At 29.2% G+C, this 20,156-nt stretch overlaps 2 protein-coding genes across 6 annotated transcripts in view; both read right to left on the bottom strand.

Moving 5' to 3' along the window:
* LOC107883906 overlaps positions 1–20,156 on the bottom strand; it is a 52,937-nt gene that overhangs the window by 14,548 nt on the left and 18,233 nt on the right. The window lies entirely within an intron of this gene.
* Positions 2,264–17,991, bottom strand: LOC100163810 (major facilitator superfamily domain-containing protein 6-like protein B). Of its 5 annotated transcripts, none has more exons than XM_016804850.2 (9): positions 17,263–17,991; positions 15,928–16,273; positions 12,588–12,964; positions 12,074–12,244; positions 11,730–12,000; positions 11,467–11,660; positions 11,238–11,374; positions 7,753–8,117; positions 2,264–3,263 (listed from the first exon to the last, which is right to left on the bottom strand). In XM_016804850.2, exons 2-9 carry the CDS (start codon positions 15,992–15,994, stop codon positions 3,043–3,045), a joined length of 1,803 nt encoding a protein of 600 aa, XP_016660339.1. In that variant the 5' UTR covers positions 15,995–16,273; positions 17,263–17,991; the 3' UTR covers positions 2,264–3,042. The 5 variants fall into 5 exon arrangements, with proteins under 5 accessions (XP_016660339.1, XP_016660340.1, XP_008183663.1 ...); XM_016804851.2 differs by lacking the exon at positions 17,263–17,991 and adding an exon at positions 16,622–16,638; XM_008185441.3 differs by lacking the exon at positions 17,263–17,991 and adding an exon at positions 16,441–16,559.

Raw genomic sequence — 20,156 nt, 5'->3', positions numbered from 1 at the left:
CCCGAAATAAGGAGTTACATATTCTGTATAGTGTGCTACAAATAGTGACAAATGAGTTACAAAACGAATGGCGTTGGTCCGGAGTAGATAAGACAAAGTCGGGGGGCTACGTTAAGTTGGCCCCCCATCAGAAAAATGTTGATAGCACGCAAAAGAAAGAGTTACAAATTCTGAAAAGTGTGTTACAAATAGTTACAAATGAGTTACAAAATATTGGAATCGGTCCGTAGTCTATCAGTCAATGTCGGGGGGCCAACTTCACGCACGTAATACATATTATTATTTATGATTCATAAAATGTCTTTTGTCCGTTCAGATCTTTTTTTATCGAATGCAATCATTGCATTCAAATCAGTTACTGTAATAATGTACACTATTCTGTCAAATGACGAAAGGGGTGGTGGACAAACTTTCACCATCGCCAGCCTACTCCACCCCACGGCACTTGCCCGGTTTTTTATGTATGTATACACAATTGGTAGTCGAAATAATGATTTGATTTCCAAACAGGGCGGTTACTAATGGAAAAATTTATTTAATTTGTATAGGTACCTATAGTTGCTACAAAAATGTTAAAATTTAAAGTTCCCAGTATTGATAGGTACTTTTTAAAACCGTCATGGAAAAAAAAAAAGAAAATTAAATAAAAACGAGAATTTGCACGCAAACCCAGCTTTTTTATGTAACTCAAAAACGGAAAAGCATCATAGGTAGGTACTTGAAATTTTCACCGAACGTTTATAATATAAGTATTACCAGTTGAATTCAGAGGTTCACAACGCACGGCCCACGGGCTGCATGTAGCCCTCGTTGTAATTTTATGTGGTAAAATGTATAAATTCTAAACAAATCACGAACTAAGATAGTATATGGTCTGGAAACTGCAGATTAAATATTGCTCGTAGATACCTCGTTAAATAAATAAACCTACCATCTATGAACTTAAATAAACTAAAATTTTTGACCTGACAGTATATTATTTGTTTAAAATGAAATAAGGTACATTCAAACTGTGGCCCATGGAAAATTGGATATTTATTTTTTGGCACTGGAAATCAAAAATGTTGCTGACCTCTGCAATAAATTATAAAAAATGGAAAATATTTTGACCCTCTTTGAACTATTTATAGACGTTTGATATTTCCGAAATGTTTAGTTTTTTGTCTCATTAAACGTCCCTTAAAAATTGTTCATTCAGTCAAATACTTTGAACATTTTTTACAAAATTCTTCGTAAGTTTAACTACCTTTAACAAAAACCACATTTTACTGGAGAGTTAAATTCATTTTTTATAGTCAACAAGTTCAACTTTTATTGACATTGAATATTCACCGGTAAATTAACGATTTATTGTCAACGATTTTCTTATCTTGTTGTGATTCAAAAACAAAAAACCGTAGTTAATTGAAATTTTCATCAAATGTTAATTTTATAATTTTAAAATCATTATAAAATGTTCAAAATATTTAAAATCTTTTTGAGTTTTTCATAAACATGTGCAATTTTTTGATTTTTTTAAATTATTTTTCTATAAATATTAATAATATTTTTCGTTGGGTAAAAAAGGTTGACAATTTAATACGTTCTCCATGAGTTTTTATAATAGCAGTTTAAAAATATTTAAGTCACATTGAATGATTTATTGTGTTTAAGCGTTTAAAGATCAAATTTTAATAAAATTCATCAAAATCTCGAAAATTTGCAAATTGGTATGTAGTTTAAAAATGTATGTGATGTTCAATTGTTAAACATTGATATTTAAACGGAGAAAACAGATATCAGTTTTTTTTTTTTTTTTTTTGTAATCAAGAAAAGAAAGAATTATAATGGTTAACGAATCGTCCTACTCAGGATTGTTTTTCGTGTACAAACATTTAACATTTAATTAAAATAAACACAATATCCATTATAGTGATTAACCGCACAACATTTACAGTAGTACAGTACAGCAGAGTGGTATCCACTTATCCACAATTTTTTTTTATCATTTGGTCTGTAACTGGTGGATGATTAAATACCTATCAACAGGTTTTTGTAAAATCATAAATGTAATTGTGTAAGTATTTTATATGGTATAGGATAGTTGTTAGTACATTATTTTTGTATGGTAGATAGGTACTTAGCTATTTATAAATATTCAACATTTTTAGACATGATAAAATATAATGTCACATTGCAAGTGAATTTATACATAATTTTTTTTTAAATTAGTATAATGCCTACCATCTTTTTGTTACAAAAAAAAATTAACATTTACGATCCATACAGTTTCAATACCAAAATTGTATAATGTATGCATAATATTATAAAACACAATTAAAAATATGATCGCGGCCCACAGTTTTGGGAACATTTTCATTCAATGAATTTGTTAAAAAATTGCAATATATTTCAATAAAATATTGTACCATCCTGCCAACACAGGTCGCTAAGAATGTATTAAAATCTATCTCGTATCACTTTAATTTGAAAACATACTCACGAAAAACGTATCTATAGGTATGATTTAAGTACAATTCAACGTTTTTTGATTCGTATTTCTCATACGTACCTATAGGAGGTACTTAGGTACATGTGTCCGAAATACTGTGCCAAAACTCGTGTAAAATCTACATATTAGTATCAATAGTTGATACAGAAACTCGACATGTACCTACTTAAACATAAGTTATACATTTTAACAATTAAATTTTTACAATTTTTTATCGACATCGCTTTCAAGATAATTTGGGACATTTCCACTTTTAAATTACAACATAATATAATCAATATTCCTATGCAGTGGAAATATTTCAGAAATATTTTCCCGAATATTTCGTCGTTTAAAAATACTCATAACTGTTGTAAATTATTAAATTATAAATACATAGTTTTAACTTATAATACATAAGTATTCAAACATAGATGAGCTGTGTATCAACATTTTGTTGTGTACCAGTCATGACTCTGCTCGTCTAAACATTAAATAATTATAATATTTAACAAATCAAATATGATATTTTTAAAAAAAAAATGTGTCCACTAATTTTTAAAAATAGAATATCACATTTTTTTATCAGTATTATTATTGGTAATTTTGAGATCCGTGTTCGTTGATTCTGCATTTTCTTTTAAATTAATAGATTCCTTTATCAATCCAAAACAATTGGTTACTATGCTTAGAAAGCACGCGAAGACAGCCATGCAGGAGAAAAATCGGAACGACCACACGCCACCATATGTATCGAATAAATATCCGCCAAGTAGACTGCCTATAGAATCGCCTGTCAAACAAAAACAATTAAATACATTTCTATCTGAGAACGAATGCACATTATAATAATATTATGTCGTGGCAATCAAGTCGCAAATACAACAATTTCACATAAAATATATCACAAATGGTGACTAAAAATTAATACAGCGAAACCTCTTCTAACGGACACCTCTAAATTGCAAACACCTTCAAACAGCGGACGTTTTCTTAGATACCAATTACAAACTTTCTACTACAAACTGAACCCTCCGAATGGCGGTTAAAATGTCAGCAATCTATCGTGTCCGATATTTAAAGGTTTCACTATTTCGGTTTTAATTATGATTTTATTCATTATGGTAAAAAATAATCGATGGTTAAAAATATCGCATTCGATTACAGATGTTAGGTAAGTTACTTATATCAACGTATCGACGATACGATTAATCTTAAAGTCCATTTTAAGTATATTATGGTATTTATATAGAGTATCGAATGACAAAATTATCTCTAATTTTACTAACAGACAATCAAAAAAAAAATACATTAATTACCACTGTTTATCGCGGTTTTTTCAATGTGTGACATTTTGGACTATGGTTCCAAAACCATAGTTGCACTGGGTGCGCTTGACATGAGTTGTGGCCAATTATTATATCGCAATGCACACAACATGTCTTAATATATAAATCTTCTTTTTAATTGTGATGACTAATGTAAACATCAGGTTTAACCATAGACCTATTTAATAAAGATATGCACTGATCGTGGAAAGAGAGGTTCGAGAACCTAGATTGTTAGAAAGAGATAAAGGCACATATTGACAAAACAGTTGTATAGGTAGTTACATTTCCCCAGCCCCCCCGATTTTGAATTTTGAATTTTTTTTTTTCACCATTCGTTTGTAGCCGGTTTGTATTGGTTTGTAATCTAATTTTTTTCGTTTGTAGAGATTTAGTTTTTTTTTTAAATCAAAATTTTGGTGGGGGGGCTGGGGAAATGCCCAAATTTTGAATTTAAATTTTTTTTTTTTACCATTCGTTTGTAGCCGGTTTGTATTGGTTTGTAATCTAATTTTTTTCGTTTGTAGAGATTTAGTTTTTTTTTTAAATCAAAATTTTGGTGGGGGGCTGGGGAAATGCCCAAATTTTGAATTTTGAATTTTTTTTTTCACCATTCGTTTGTAGCCGGTTTGTATTGGTTTGTAATCTAATTTTTTTCGTTTGTAGAGATTTAGTTATCTAAATCAAATAAAAAATTCCAAATTAGAAAAAAAAAGTCTAATTTTAATAAAAAAACTGATTTGAATAAAAAACATGTAAGTAAAAAACAATCCTAAATCAGATAAAATAATCTAAATTGGATAAAAAAGTCTAATTGGAATAAAAAAAATAATTTTAATAAAAGACCATATATATTGAAATATCTAAATTAAATAAAAAATCCTTGTTGAAAAAAAATCCTAAATCGGATAAAAATTCTTATATGAATAAAAAAAAATTAATTTGAATAAAAACAATTTTTTATTGAAAAATCTAAATAGAATAAAAGCCTGGTAGAATAAAAAATCTAAATTAAATAAAAATTCCAAACTTGGGCATTTCCCCAGCCCCCCCACAAAATTTTGATTTAAAAAAAAAAACTAAATCTCTACAAACGAAAAAAATTGGATTACAAACCAATACAAACTGGCTACAAACGAATGGTATACAATTTAGATTTTTTATCCGATTTAGGATTGTTTTTTACTTAACTGTTTTTTATTCAAATCAGTTTTTCTATTCAAATTACACATTTTTTTTATCTAATTTGGATTATTATTAAGCAAGGATTTTTTATTTAATTTAAATTTTTCAATAAAAATAGTTTTTTATTCAAATTAATTTTTTTTTTCATTTATATAATACTTTTTTTCTAATTTATCCGATTTAGATGTATTAATCAATCAGGCTTTTATTCTATTTACATTTTTCAATAAAAATGGTCTTTTATTAAAATTATTTTTTTTATTCCAATTAGACTTTTTTATCTAATTTAGATTATTTTATCGGATTTAGGATTGTTTTTTACTTACATGTTTTTTATTCAAATCAGTTTTTTCATTAAAATTAGACTTTTTTTTCTAATTTGGAATTTTTTATCCGATTTAGATTTGATTTAAAATAAAAACTAAATTGGATAAAAAAAAGTCATATTTATAAAAAAAATGAAATTGAATAAAAAACCATTTTTTATTGAAAAATGTAAATAGAATAAAAGCCTGATTGATTAATACATTTAAATCGGATAAATTAGAAAAAAAAAGTATTATATGAATGAAAAAAAAAATAATTTGAATTAAAAAACTATTTTTATTGAAAAATTTAAATTAAATAAAAAATCCTTGCTTAATAATAATCCAAATTAGATAAAAAAATGTGTAATTTGAATAAAAAAACTGATTTGAATAAAAAACAGTTAAGTAAAAAACAATCCTAAATCGGATAAAATAATCTAAATTGGATAAAAAATTCTAATAGGAATAAAAAAAATAATTTGAATAAAAGACGATTATTTATTGATATATCTAAATTAAATAAAAAATCCTTGTTGAAAAAAAATCCTAAATCGGATTAAAAAAAGTCTTAAATGAATAAAAAAAAATTAATTGGAATAAAAAACCATTTTTTATTGAAAAATCTAAATAGAATAAAAGCCAGGTTGAATAAAAAATCTAAATTAAATAAAAATTCCAAACTTTGGCATTTCCCCAGCCCCCCACCAAAATTTTGATTTTAAAAAAAAACTAAATCTCTACAAACGAAAAAAATTAGATTACAAACCAATACAAACCGGCTACAAACGAATGGTAAAAAAAAAAATTTTAAATTCCAAACTTTGGCATTTCCCCAGCCCCCCACCAAAATTTTGATTTTAAAAAAAAACTAAATCTCTACAAACGAAAAAAATTAGATTACAAACCAATACAAACCGGCTACAAACGAATGGTGAAAAAAAAAATTCAAAATTCAAAATTGGGGGGGGCTGGGGAAATGTACCTTGTATAGGTACCATGGTAATGTGAATATCACTCGATAAAAATGTTATCTCGTAATCAAAATTCAGTAAAAAAGTTTGAATAATATAGGTACATAATATCTGAAATGTACGTATGTTTATACTATATTATGGCATATTATTATATATTATTTGTAAATTTAAAAGTTTCAGTCTATTTTCTGGTAGAAAGGTTTGCGCTAACGATAAGGTCGGGAGGTCAAAATTGAAAATTTCCAGTAGTTTTTAAAGCGTCGAGAAAAACAAAAAAAAAATGGCACAAATTCACTTTCGAACCTATCCAGCATTTATTTTGATTTATTTTTCCGAAACATACGTATGTATTTCAACGAGTTAAGAACGACGGTGCAAACAATTATACGCACAGCACTGTATTTTATTGCCACGCGCAGCGCCTAAAACGAATATTAATTTTTCTTAAACGTATTTTACCGATTTAAGGATGATGGTAAAATCGGCGGTGTATTTCTATTTTACCAGACACCCTTTTTTTTATTCAATTTTTTGGCAATAGGTCTTAGTACTGAAGTTTTAGCTATTTGAAGTTCGAGACCCGTCCAAGGTTGTTACTTACATAACAAGTCGAGGGAAGTTATCGATTTTAATTGTCCCAGCGATCGAGTGACCAAATCGGGTGTATATAGAAATCCAATAAATTTCAATTAGCTATGATAACTTTAAAACTAAGCCTGAACGCCAAATTCTGAATTTACATCGTTTCCACGTGCTTAACTGTATAATATGTACGTTAAAACGAAATATATTGTACTGATTACAATTTGTACCTAAATAAATGATAATTGTTTTGATTATTATTTTTGTAATAATAATATCGTAATTTAACGTGTTGCAGAATAAGATGACTCGCTGATTGTGCAAATTGTGATTTCACCATTATTTTTAAATCGTTAAAAAACGTATAAAAAAATTAAAAATTCGTTATAGGCGCTGCGCGCGGCAGTAAAGTACATCGTGTTGTGCGCATGCGTATAATCGCAAGAAACCGCAAACTGTGAAACTTCCAAAATAATGATTTCCACAACATTTTTTTCGCACCGTTGTTCTTAACTTGTTGAAATACATATGTTTTAAAATAAATGCTAGATAGCAAAAGTGAATTTGTTCCAAAGAAAAATATGATGGAAAAATAGGAGTTTTCGAAAAATCAATTTTATTTATTTGACTCCATTCAGAGACTTATAGCACTTGAAATTTTCACCAAATATTTATGTTGCGATTTTCTATAAACGGTAAAATTTATTCAAAATGTTTTGATTATTTTTGAGCTGTGAAAATTATTATCATGTCGATAAGTAATAATTTTTTGCTTTATACTGAAATTATAGTAATATATTATAATCAAATTCAATTAAATTAGGTACGTTTCGTACAACCGTGTAGCATTCGACCGTCATGAAAATTATACGATAATATCATATCGATAATGAAACGTAACGTACCGATGCAGTCGAAAAATCCCATAAACCCAATTATGGTGTTTAGTGTGTCGGGAGGCGACACCTTTTTTGCGTATGACATTTTCACCGAGTATCCCAATGCGTACGACACGCCGTTCAGCAACTCTATCGCAATGATCCAGGTTGGATTCCAGATGACTGTGTAGAGGAACATCCTGATGGCCATGGATCCCATGACTACGGCCATGCAATTTCCGTAACCGATCTTTCGGATTATCCAACCGGACCAGAAGAAAAATGGTATCTCGCCGCCGAAACACTGGATGCCCTGGGCCAGACCTTGGAGGGTTTTCAGCCACGCCCGTTGGCCATGGTCGTTGTTAGCGGACACCATATCTTCCATGTACCTTTATTGAAATCGAAATATAATTATGATTAAAAACTCGACACATATATAATTGCAAGTGCGTGGTTGAGACGATATTTTGCGAGACTGGCCAAACAATAATATCGTATCACGCACAACTAGTGATGTAAATTTTCATGAACAATTTATTTTCGTGAACATTTTTATTGTATATTGTATACATTTCTTATCAAATTAATATTTTGATATTATATAGCTATAGTATAGTTAACCTTCATAGTTACCTGTATTTAAAACTATGTACTTTTATTACCATTTACCCATTTTAATATTATTTTGGTATTATTCTATTGAACATAGGTAATATAGTAAATACAAAATACGAATCATTAAATATATTAAACCTATATCAATATATAAATTTTATTTCGATAATAAATGTGCATTTTCATATTTTATTAAAATTGTTGTATTTTTACTTCAGAATACCTCAAAATGTAATTAAGTTAAGAAAAATACATTTGCACTAAAATTTTAAAATTTTCAAAGAAAGTTGAAAATGTTCAGAATATATACCTATATAACAATTAATCGGAAAGTCACTAGCGTTAATTCGAAATTTAATGCACATATTGTAGCGTAGTTTTTATCAACGTGATAGGCAAAGCTGGGCAAGTTAACGATTTTTTTTAAGTCGTTAAGTTAAGTTATTCTAATAATAATTAAGTTAGGTTAAGTTAAAATCTACTCGTATTTTTTTTTCATTAGCTCGCTAAGTTAAAAGTTAACTTTGAAAAAAAAAGTGACTTATTAAGTTAAAAGTTAATTTGAAAAAAAAAGTAACGAGTTAATTAACTTAATTAAAATTAACTTAACGTTTTAACTTAGTGTAAAGTTAAAATTTGCTAATTTGTAAAAATAAAAATAGGCACTTAATAATATGATTTATTGGATAGTTTTTCTTTACGTTTAAGAAAATTACTGGGGAAATTTAAAATGATACATCAAAGTAAAAACACATTCAAAAATTTGCATTATTCTTTGGGTGGAAATTAATTTAATTTAGATATTTTTGAAATAAAATTAATTTGAAGTTAACACGTTAATATTGAAAAAAAGTAACGAGTTAATTAACTTAATTTTAACTTTTAACTCGTTAATGCCTAGTCTTTATGATAAGTATATAAGACCAAGGGAATTTCCGTCATATAATAGTCTAAAAAAATTGATTTCAAAAAACATCTAAAATCTGGAAAATTTAGAAATCCAAAACGCCATTTTGTAGAGCTGTTTATTTATAAATGAATAACATCAAACAACTATGAAGTCGATTGTATTTTGATTGAATGAACTTAAATGTTTCAAAAAATACAGCATAATATTGTAAAATCGTATAGTCTTACCAATTTTGCAACTAATGCTAATCCAATATTGGTAATGAAAAACATACTGCTCGTAGAAACTGTATGTAATTTTTTATTTATTTGTTCGCCTCAACTATACTAATAGGTTTTTTTTCTTAAAGTAAGCAGTATAAAATATAACTTTTTTACAAAATATAAATTAAAAAGGCTTTAGGTATATGGTTAAAAAATAAAACAATAGTTGTAATACAATCAAAGGTAAATAACGGTTAAATTATATAATGAAGGTACCTAGGTAAATAACGAAATTAAATATAATACGTGGACGTTATGCAATAATTAAGGAATGGCTGGTAGTTGGAATTAAACATACGTTTTACAGAACTTTAGGCAATATAGTTAACAGTGGGGTAATAATAGATTTCTAATCATAACTACTAAGGTTATTGTCGTTTCTAAATACCTATACATTGTAATTAAAGTTGTATACAAAATATTTTAAATGTTATACACGTGAATGGTTCAAATTATAGTAATTACACGTGGTATGATCTATGTGTATTTATATGTCATATTTTCTGGATCAGGTTCGTCTCTTTTATTTTTAATTTTATTTATAATGATTTTCAATATACCCACCATGGACTGCTATGCAAAAGTCATTTTTATTGGCCCACGATCTTTGTAACAAAATCGGAGGTCTAGTTAAAAAATATTCGAGATATTCTCAGCGACACGTTCACTTCGTTACAAAGATCGTTGTGACTTGTGCCCTCCCCCCCTCCAATCCCCTAACTGACAATGTGTATTACGAATTTAAGTTTATGAGTATGATATATTTCACATACAATTTTCACTTTGGAATATTTCAAATTTGAAACTTTCGCCCTTCTTGAAATATTGAAAAATATATTTTATTACAATTTTTTTTTAAACTGTATTTTTTGGTTTGTTTTATAAAAATATTAAATCATCACTAGATGGTCATACTGATTTCAAACGTGGTAATTGATTATCAATATTTAATTCCGGGTCACCATAATATATTGTTTATAGAATATATTATATAAGATAGATAATAATTATTATGTAACTTGTATACCTAATGTACTATCTAAGAAATATTTCTATAACATTTTTAATTAACACTTAACTAATTAGAGATTTTAACTGTACTTTATATTATAGTTTTAATTTAAAATTTGTTTTTTTTTTTTATTTCATTTATATAAAATATTTTATGAAAGTTTCGTAAGGCGTTTCATGAAATTTCATAACCCTAATAATTGTATGATAGTCTATATACAAGTATTATATTAAAAAATGGATTATTCAAAAAGTGTAGGTAAATAAAAAAAAGTTAAAGTGGGCACCCGCTTCACCCACACGCGTGTTATTACCGTCATACAAAACATTGAAAAATAGGTAGCAAAAAAATGTTTTGCATGAAAAAGAACCGAAATGGTCACAGTCATAGCTAAGAAACTAATTTTCACCACATAAAAAGGAGAACTTTGGCTTTGAAATGTCTTTCTTATTTTTTCGATATCGGAACTACAAAAAAAGTTATTCAAGTTTGATAAACAAAAAATGAATGATCCTTTTCGTGACGATTTTTCGCGGTATAGTGTCCTCACTCAGCAATAAAGCTTCACTTTGAAAAAAACCCGCAATACACTATCTGGATTATATTTCGAATTAGACGAGCTACTGACTCGACATAAACAACAACGATGGTTTACAAACTAGAGTTAAATATTGCAATAGTAGTAGTATATTTAATAAAAATTAAATACCAGAACAAAAAGTGAGTGACGATTGTATGGAAAAGTGTGTTGAATATTGACCATATGCAAAATGAAATCATGTAATATTTAGTGAACAGCCCACGCATGTTTTTCCATCGACCTTCGGAATTGTTCGTTTCGACAACCTATGAACGACAGAAATATTTAGCTTTAGGTTCACAACTCATTATTATTATTATTAGATTTTTTTTTAGCGAAAATAGGAGCCACGACGTACTTTGATTGTTTTTGCTACTCCTAAATTCAAAGCCGCGATTAAAGCACCAGAATAAAATACGGGCGAATAGTCTTTCTCCTTTTTATTATTGAAACTAAACATATCCACAAGCCACCCGATGAATATAGAAAAACCACCCCAACCGACCGAGCCCCAACATTTTTGTCTTCCGTAATCCTCTGCAGATTTTTCTCCTGAAAACACGATAATATTCATAATTCATATTCAATTTACCGTTATTGACTGTAATATTATAATGTTACCCAAAGTGTCGAGGCAAATAGGATTTATTAATGAGATCGAAATCAAAGTACAAGCCCAATGCGTCGAAATGAGACCGAAAAAAATCCAAAATTGATACAAGTCAAGAACGTTTCCTCTGTACGTTGTGACGGTAGACATTTCCATTATTTTATCGTTTGAACAGCTCGCGATATGACAAAATGTTTTCAAATGGCATTGACAGGTCGGTGTAAGTATTTGCGTGCCATTTATTTGGACAGATAACACTTGAAAGACGTATGAATTTGCTTTCTATGACGAAATGCATAATAATCGAGTTGCTGTAATGTGAGCATAAATACAAAATAATAGGATTAATTGTTACCACCTGTTCCGTCTGTTCTAAGTCTTTCGGTTTTAGTCTCAAGTCAATCTGGTTGAATTTATTTTGACTTTCGTTAATTGTTCTCATCCACACATAGCTCAAGTCAGGTTGGGTTTGTAGATTGTTTACTACAGAGCCTGCACTGCAAAACTCTGCATAATGACAATTTAACTGAAAAAAAAGTTACAAACTTTAAAATGTTGAAATGTAAAATTTGAGAAATTATAAATTGAAAACGCCATAAAGAATGTTTGCCAATAAACTATCTGGAACCGGTACCGAAATTATTTGGACCGATGCCTTAATTTAAAAAACCGGAACCGAACTGGAACAATTATTTTATTTACCGATGAACCAGTACCGGAACTGAAACCGATAAATTCAAAAGGTTCCAATGCCTGCTCTGTATGCCTACACGATATGGTACGGCCAAATCCAACTTAAATAATATGTAATTTAAAATGTTTAATGTACCTACTTTATAGTTACATACTTATTATAATATTGTTCTCACCTTGCACGTTATCAACTCGTCGCCGCTGGTGTGGTTGGCAACGGTATAATAAGTGACGTTGCTGGTCGTTTGCAAATTATTGTTCTCGTTTACAATGGCCATTGTCGTTGTGTGTGCGTCGCAATTTAATTCAATTTTGGCCACGTCCAAAGGCGCTTTCGGCACGAACAAGAACAATAACGAAACCACTCCCATGCCGAATATGGACACTAAGAATAACCTTCTTTTTATCCGAAATCTGTCGACTATGACACCAGACAGAGGCACGAGTACCATCGCTATCACCGACATGAACGTCATGGTAGCGCCGTAAGTCGTCATCGAGTATCCCAATTGTCTCGCTAACGTAGGCAAAAATCCAACCGTAGGTCCTAAACCTAGGGGAAGAGAGAAAATGTTACGTACACGAATATCCATCATAAGATATCATAACAGTCCCTAAAATATCCAAATTTTCGTACTACATACATATAGTCCCAAATCGTTCAAATCTAAATTATTTCTAGATAAACACTAGTATACTAAATACCGGTGAAATACGATTGAGAACGGAACTTTTGGTAACACGATTGAGGATGCTCGATATTTTATTTTTTTCCAACGTTGCCAAATTTAATCGTATAATAATTATAAATTTGTGCACGATAATTTGTTGATATTGAAATAATCCAGCAATATATCATGTTAATTGTTATTAAAATTATAATTGAAACTCAAGCAGAAACAATATGGAAATAGGTACGAACGATAGTTAGAGTCAAGGTACTAAGAATAATATGTCTATGCCCTATGGCAATAGCCAATAGGTTAAGTAGATATGGGGGCTTAGATGATTTGAAAATGTTAGTAATTACTAATAATCTATCAAGAAGAATAACTTCATGATTACTACCTACATCTAATATTACATAAAGTTTATATTTTTGTAAAACCGTATTTAAGGATTATTATCCTTAGTATGAATATTTTAATAAGTCAGAAACTACTTACATAACAGAATTTTGATTTAGATAGTTCAACATTTTCAAGAGAATCACCCGCTAAATAATTTACAGTAAGAAGGGGGGATTTTCATTTGAAAAATAGAAGTTTGTATCGCCACAGCCCACTGGACATTCCTTGAGTAGGTAGTACAAAATTATCAGGAATTTGAAAATATGATCTTCTGGTATACTTAAAATGAGAATTTGAATAAAAGTATTATTAAAGGGATAAATGGAGGTGAGCATGTCTATAAAAAATTGTTCTGTATATTACATATTTTTATAAGTTATACATAATATTTTACATTTTTTATTCATATATTTGTATTAAATATTATCAGGTGTCCATATATATTTGTATAAGGTTATAACTTATAATTATCAATTTATGACTTTTTTCAAGAATATTTATTTTCTGCATACGGGCATGAATCTTTCAACAGCTAAATAAATAATATGGCAACATTGAACGTAATTTTGTTCTCAATCTTTTATTTTTTGGGGATTTTTTGGGTCAACGGTAAGTTCTTTGTTAATTCTAAGTGTTCTCAATCGTTGGATAGCCCTATATACGCCGTTCACTTTTAAGCTGATAATAATAAAAATAGATACTCTCAATAACAATGAATAATAATCAGGACTTGCAAACATTATAGTAACGTTATATTTGACAAAAAATATTGAAATGTGTAAACGTTATTATAACTGAAAGCGATAATAAAAAAAAAATGATTGAATACAGAAAAACAAATATAACGATTAGCAAAATATATTATATATCATTAAATCAAACACAAAACGTAATTTATAGAATATCATCGAACGAAACATAACGCAAAACGCTATTTATAGAATATCATTGAACGAAAAGTAACGAAATATTTTAAAAATTATTTATTTAAAAAGTTTATTGGTTTCGTAAAAACATTTATTTCATTCAATCAATCTAAGAATTGATTATATTCCGTATCTGGGCCATTATCTAACTGCAATAGTTATTATTTTTAAATAACGATAAACGCAAAAATTGTGTGACGTTTTAATTCTAAATAACATAAAACGAAATTTTTTTTTTCAAATGCAAGCCCTTATAATAATAACTATGATAAGAGTATATGACGTAACAACACAAAATATTGTTTACTGTGTGTTTGTGTAGTAGATAATAATTAAAACGTGGTTTGGCAAAAAACCATCAAAATATAAAAAAAATGTGAAGATATAAAATTATATATAATATTATTATAAAGGTTTGATTAAAATAACACACTTTTAAATTTCGTACCACACACTGCACTATTCGTACTACACATAATTTTAGGGACTGTATCATAACATAATATTATGGACTGATTTATACAACACCGCGCCTATCCAATTTTTTTTACGAAACGTGAGCACATATATTGTGGAAAACATTAATTTCGCCGAAGCCCAGGCCCCCACATCAAATTTTTGGCCCCCTGTACTAAATGTTTTTGAGAGCCCTATAAAATATTATTTAATATAGATTAAGTATTCCTACTAAAATCTACAAATTCATTTCAATGGGCCCTTGAAATAGCCGGGCCGCTGTACTCCAGGTCCAACTGCCCGCCCCTTGTGGGGGCCTGCCGAAGCCTATAATCTCCGCAAGTATCCATGAAATAAATAGTTTATACAAATTTCAAGTATTTTCTTATTGGACGTTATAATAATATCAGGAACATTACTAATAACTGTTGCTGTGACATTTTTTAATGAGCCTATAATTAATGATTTAATTTGTTGTATGATTTTTTTTTTAGTATTTATAATCAGAGCGTAGTATACAGGTATTATGTTACAAATCAAATGATAACCCACAAAACATAAATTGTTTCTCTAATAGTGTACTGTGTCTGCTTAAAGCGAATTCGATTCATCATACTATTTCAGTGTAGGTACCATACAAATAGCGATTATATTTTATTTAATGTATACCGGGTGATTCTTTTATCATTGAACACTAACTATTTCAAAATGTGTAAATTTTTTTGAAAATATATTTTTAACATAGTTTCAAGTCGCTTATAAATTTTTCAACAAACATTTCGCGGGGTAACCCCGTACCACTCCACTCCACTCATCAACATTTTGAATATTTATAACTCATAAACTACTCGCCCCAAATTCGATTTTAATGTATCAAAATACTAAGAAAAGTATTCTGCTTAGGAATATAAAATTAAAACCCAATGTTGTCATTCAAAAGATAAAAAACTTAAAAAATTATAAGGATAAAAAATATTTTCAAAACAATTTACACTTTTTGAAATATTGAGTGTTCATTGATAAAAGAATCACCCGGTATAATATTATTAAGATATGAAACTTACATGCAAATATGAAGAAGTAGCACATTTTCAGCGGTAGCAATTGTGTATTCACTTTTATTCCAAACATGATGTTGATTTTTTTTAATTAAGATGCACAAAATATAGTTCTTTAAAGATTTTGGAGAGTAAAAAAAATCTATAAAAAATTTCGGTATGTATTGTTTCAATTTTAATTTAATTATTGGACGCGATAAATAAAATTAGGTAACAATAATTATATGGACTGTCGTCACTCGATCAACGCTGTTCAGTCTTCTGATACGCCGAAAGGATGTGCCGCAGTGCAATAATTTTTCTCAGACTATTAATAACGTAATAATCCTTGTGGCCTTGTGAAGTTGTATTGCTGTTGAAGTACAACGATGGTAAATAAATATCACTCTCATAGAATAACACAGAGTATAATATAGTCTATAATTAATACAATGTACAATTATAAATTGTGATTTAACATATGAACTCGACAAGTCTATAAAACGTATACCGGGTATTAACGTGTTGCAGGTTACCCACCTGCACCGTTATAAACGCTCCCACATGGGTAGTGCGTTAAGTAGATTTACGCATTTCGTACGAATGTCTCGAAATGTTGTATTCGATTGCTACCTAGGTACTAGCCGAAATCCGCAACAATATTATGCTGCTAGCGATCATTTGAATTTGAAGTGGTGGTAAAAAATATTATTATACGTACCTACCAGATAACCACCCGAGCATCGCCTAATTTATTTCGATGCAGAGGCTTATTTTATCACAGAGGTCCAAGTATCACGGATATAATCGGAAAAGATTATTTTAACGTTTTGTTTTTTCGAACACTTTCAATTAGATATTATTAATTATTATTAGCGGCGCGGGGCACAGGTCACGGCGGGACGGTCGGTACATAGTCTACTACTGTGTCGAGTTTCTGATTTACATCGGTTTCGAAACCTAAAATAATACTATGCGATAACAAATCGGTTTGCAGAATCGGAATTCAGAAGAAATTGAACAAACGTTTTTCCGGCCAAACTTTAGCGTTTCTCAATCCGTGGTAAAAAAATGCATCTGTTTTGTAAGCCAACCAATTAGTATAACAACGAGATAAGACAGTCGTACAGCGCACGTGTATTCTATTGATTTTTAATTGTATATTTCAATAATCGTTTATTTTTACATCATATAATATTAAATGTATACATTATGTCCTACGAGCATAATATAAGTGCCTATTATTGAGTTATATAACAATCTATTTTTATACGAATTTAAACAGACCGTCAAAGTCAACACAATAACATTAAAAAAAAAAACAATAATTCGACTGAATCACAATATGTAATATATACTTACTTCTACCGATATTATATGGATTTGCACGTGATCGGAGGTGTGGCTCACGGAGTAGGTAGCTCCTAATATAGTATATAATGAACGAAAATAATATCAATAGACGGTGGTGTCGAATTATCCGAAAATAACAATTGTTCTGAAAGGCACACCATTTTGGACTCGACACTTACAACGGGCGATTTCAATCGCACGTCTTCGATTCCACCCCAACCGCGAAAAACGAAGAATAAAATTATTACATTTTTTTTTGCGATTATCTTGAGTGAGCATTTGCGCGACGCGTTTCACGACATTGGTTTAGGTCAGGTTGGGCGCAGGTGATCCAAAGTCGAAATGTGAAAGTTTAAAGTTTCAGTGACCTACTCCGATGACGAATTTCGTTTTTCGAAATTTATCCAACGCCCATGTTTAGCACGTCATTATTGGCATGTAAAGCTGCCCGTCGGCTCGTGTAAACAATTTTTCTAATCCGCACGGACAAGCAAAATATTTGGATTTCCAACAATTTTTCTGTGTCATTATTTTTAGCACGTACTGTCGTAATGTAGTAGGCTCCTATGCGTGCAAATTGTGAAATGTGTTGCGCAAATTCTCACCGATTACGCATTAAACAACACATTTTTCGTCGTGGTGAGGTCGGAGTAATCAGTCTATTTCTATACGATGATAACACTCACATTCGGCGAGTTGTGAATTTAAAGCTACGCTAAAATTTAGGTTTAATTTTAACTCTTTTTAAATTTAATCGTAACTAAAGTGATTTTTACCGACGTAAACTTAATATTCAATCAAATCCGAAGTGCGTCCATTTATAAATAATTAAATAATAAATACAATGAAATTATTATCGATGATGACAAATGTTTTTTTGCTAAGCTACAGTAGGGTTAAATAACGGGGAACATCATCAGATACTATATTGTGCATAATATAAAACAGATTAATGATATATACTGGCACCCTGCAGAGGCGTGTCCAGGATAGGATTTCTGGACAGGCTCGGTTATAAGAAAAATTTGTACCTACGATATGCCTACACATTTTTTTTTTTAAGGAAACCAACTATAACAACTAATAATATTGTAATATGTGTTTATAAGAGTGAATTGATTACCTAAACCGCACAAAACGAAAACGTTCACTCACGAACTCGCTCGACTCACGATTTATGACTGCCGAACGATGCGGGACGTATTATTATTATTATTTTTGACATACTTTTATGATTATATTCTAATATAAATTAATTTTGAATTTTTATCATATCATTATAATGGTTGTTGAGTGTCAACAGTTCGAGGACACATGTTTTTCTTAAAAGCACTTATTAGTATAGTTATTGATAAATTGTATAATATATTTTCTTACGATTTTCAGTGATACATATTCATTCAGTTCAGTTAACAGATATATTATTAGTTAAGAAAACAATTTATAGTTATAAAATGACTTTTAGACTTTTAATATACATCATCACTTTTTTGAAATGTATTGTTCTAGTTTTAATTAATTATTCTGTGTTGTAGCAACACTATTATTATTATATTTTACAATATTTCACTTATCCTTTAACGATTATATTCTGATGTTATAATGTTTTAGATTTTTAATAATATCAAATAATAGTTTTTTGTTTGATTAAACAAATGCAATGATTTCTCAACAAATGTATTGTTTTTATTAATTATATTAAACTATTCTGTATAATACATTTATATAATACATTAATTATTAAATTATTTTGGTGTAACTCTAGAACAAATGACCGTAGACACATACAATTTCCAATGATTGTTTATATTAGCATATTATTTATACGATAAAATTTTAAAAATATTAGGATTTGTTTTGAACTGTTAACGTAAATTTTAAAATTAAAATTTTTTTAGTTTTTTCTATAAATATCAATAATATGTTATTTGTTGGCCAAAAAGCGTTTTGTTGGGTAAAAAAATAATCAGTGGTCGAAGTGGGGGGGGGGGGGATACGGAGGGATGACATCCCTCTACTTTTTTGTATTTACATTTTTCATCCCTCTACTTATTTTGTCTAGAATAACGCATTCCTCCTAAGACTTGTGTTTTAAAATGAAATAATTATTATGATTTTTATATTTATACCTATGTATAAGAAAACTTTTTATTTTTCGTATACGCCGTTTCGCAATCATATTATCTATACCCGTATTTAGAGCCACGGATTAGTTGTGTTAAGTCGTGTTTAGAGCATAGATGTCTATATTATACAGATGTCTATATAATATAGACATCTGTGGTTTAGAGCTAATAACATAATATTTTAATATCACAAAACAATAACAATATTGATGATAATAAGTAGGGACGTATAGCAACTAGCAATATGCTAAAATATCTAAACGTCATTTCTGACAATATTTTGTTGATAACTGATAAGTAGATGTGTATGCGTGAACGTGAGTCGATCAATTTCTAAATTTAGCCCATGGATAGAATATTGGTTATGAGTGTAATGACCACAATTAAACATGTATACTTTTGATAATGATTATCAGATTATGGTTTATGCGCGTCAGTATTCAGTAGGTAGTAATTGATTATACTAGACATTATTACAATTTATACTACAATAGTATTAGTATTAGCACGTTAGTGTTCGACGCCAGTAGATATTCTCAAATTTATAAGTATAGACTATTAGACTGTGGATAAATAAGTATATCTTAAGCATGTCTTTATTAAATTGGTTAAACAAAACAAACGTAAACCCAATCGACGATTCATTGATTTCTACTCAAGCAATAATGAAAGCACCATCTAATAAAGCTGAGGGCAAGTGTACCCTGTTGCCCGGGGCGGCAAATTGTATGGTCAATTTAGGGGGCGGCAAATTTATGTTAACATATTATTATTGTG

The sequence above is a fragment of the Acyrthosiphon pisum genome, chromosome A2, assembly GCF_005508785.2.
Source record: "Acyrthosiphon pisum isolate AL4f chromosome A2, pea_aphid_22Mar2018_4r6ur, whole genome shotgun sequence".
In the NCBI taxonomy this organism is placed as follows: domain Eukaryota; kingdom Metazoa; phylum Arthropoda; class Insecta; order Hemiptera; family Aphididae; genus Acyrthosiphon; species Acyrthosiphon pisum.
The sequence above is the reverse complement of the archived record's forward strand: the minus strand, read 5'-3'. Positions and strand labels throughout refer to the sequence as shown.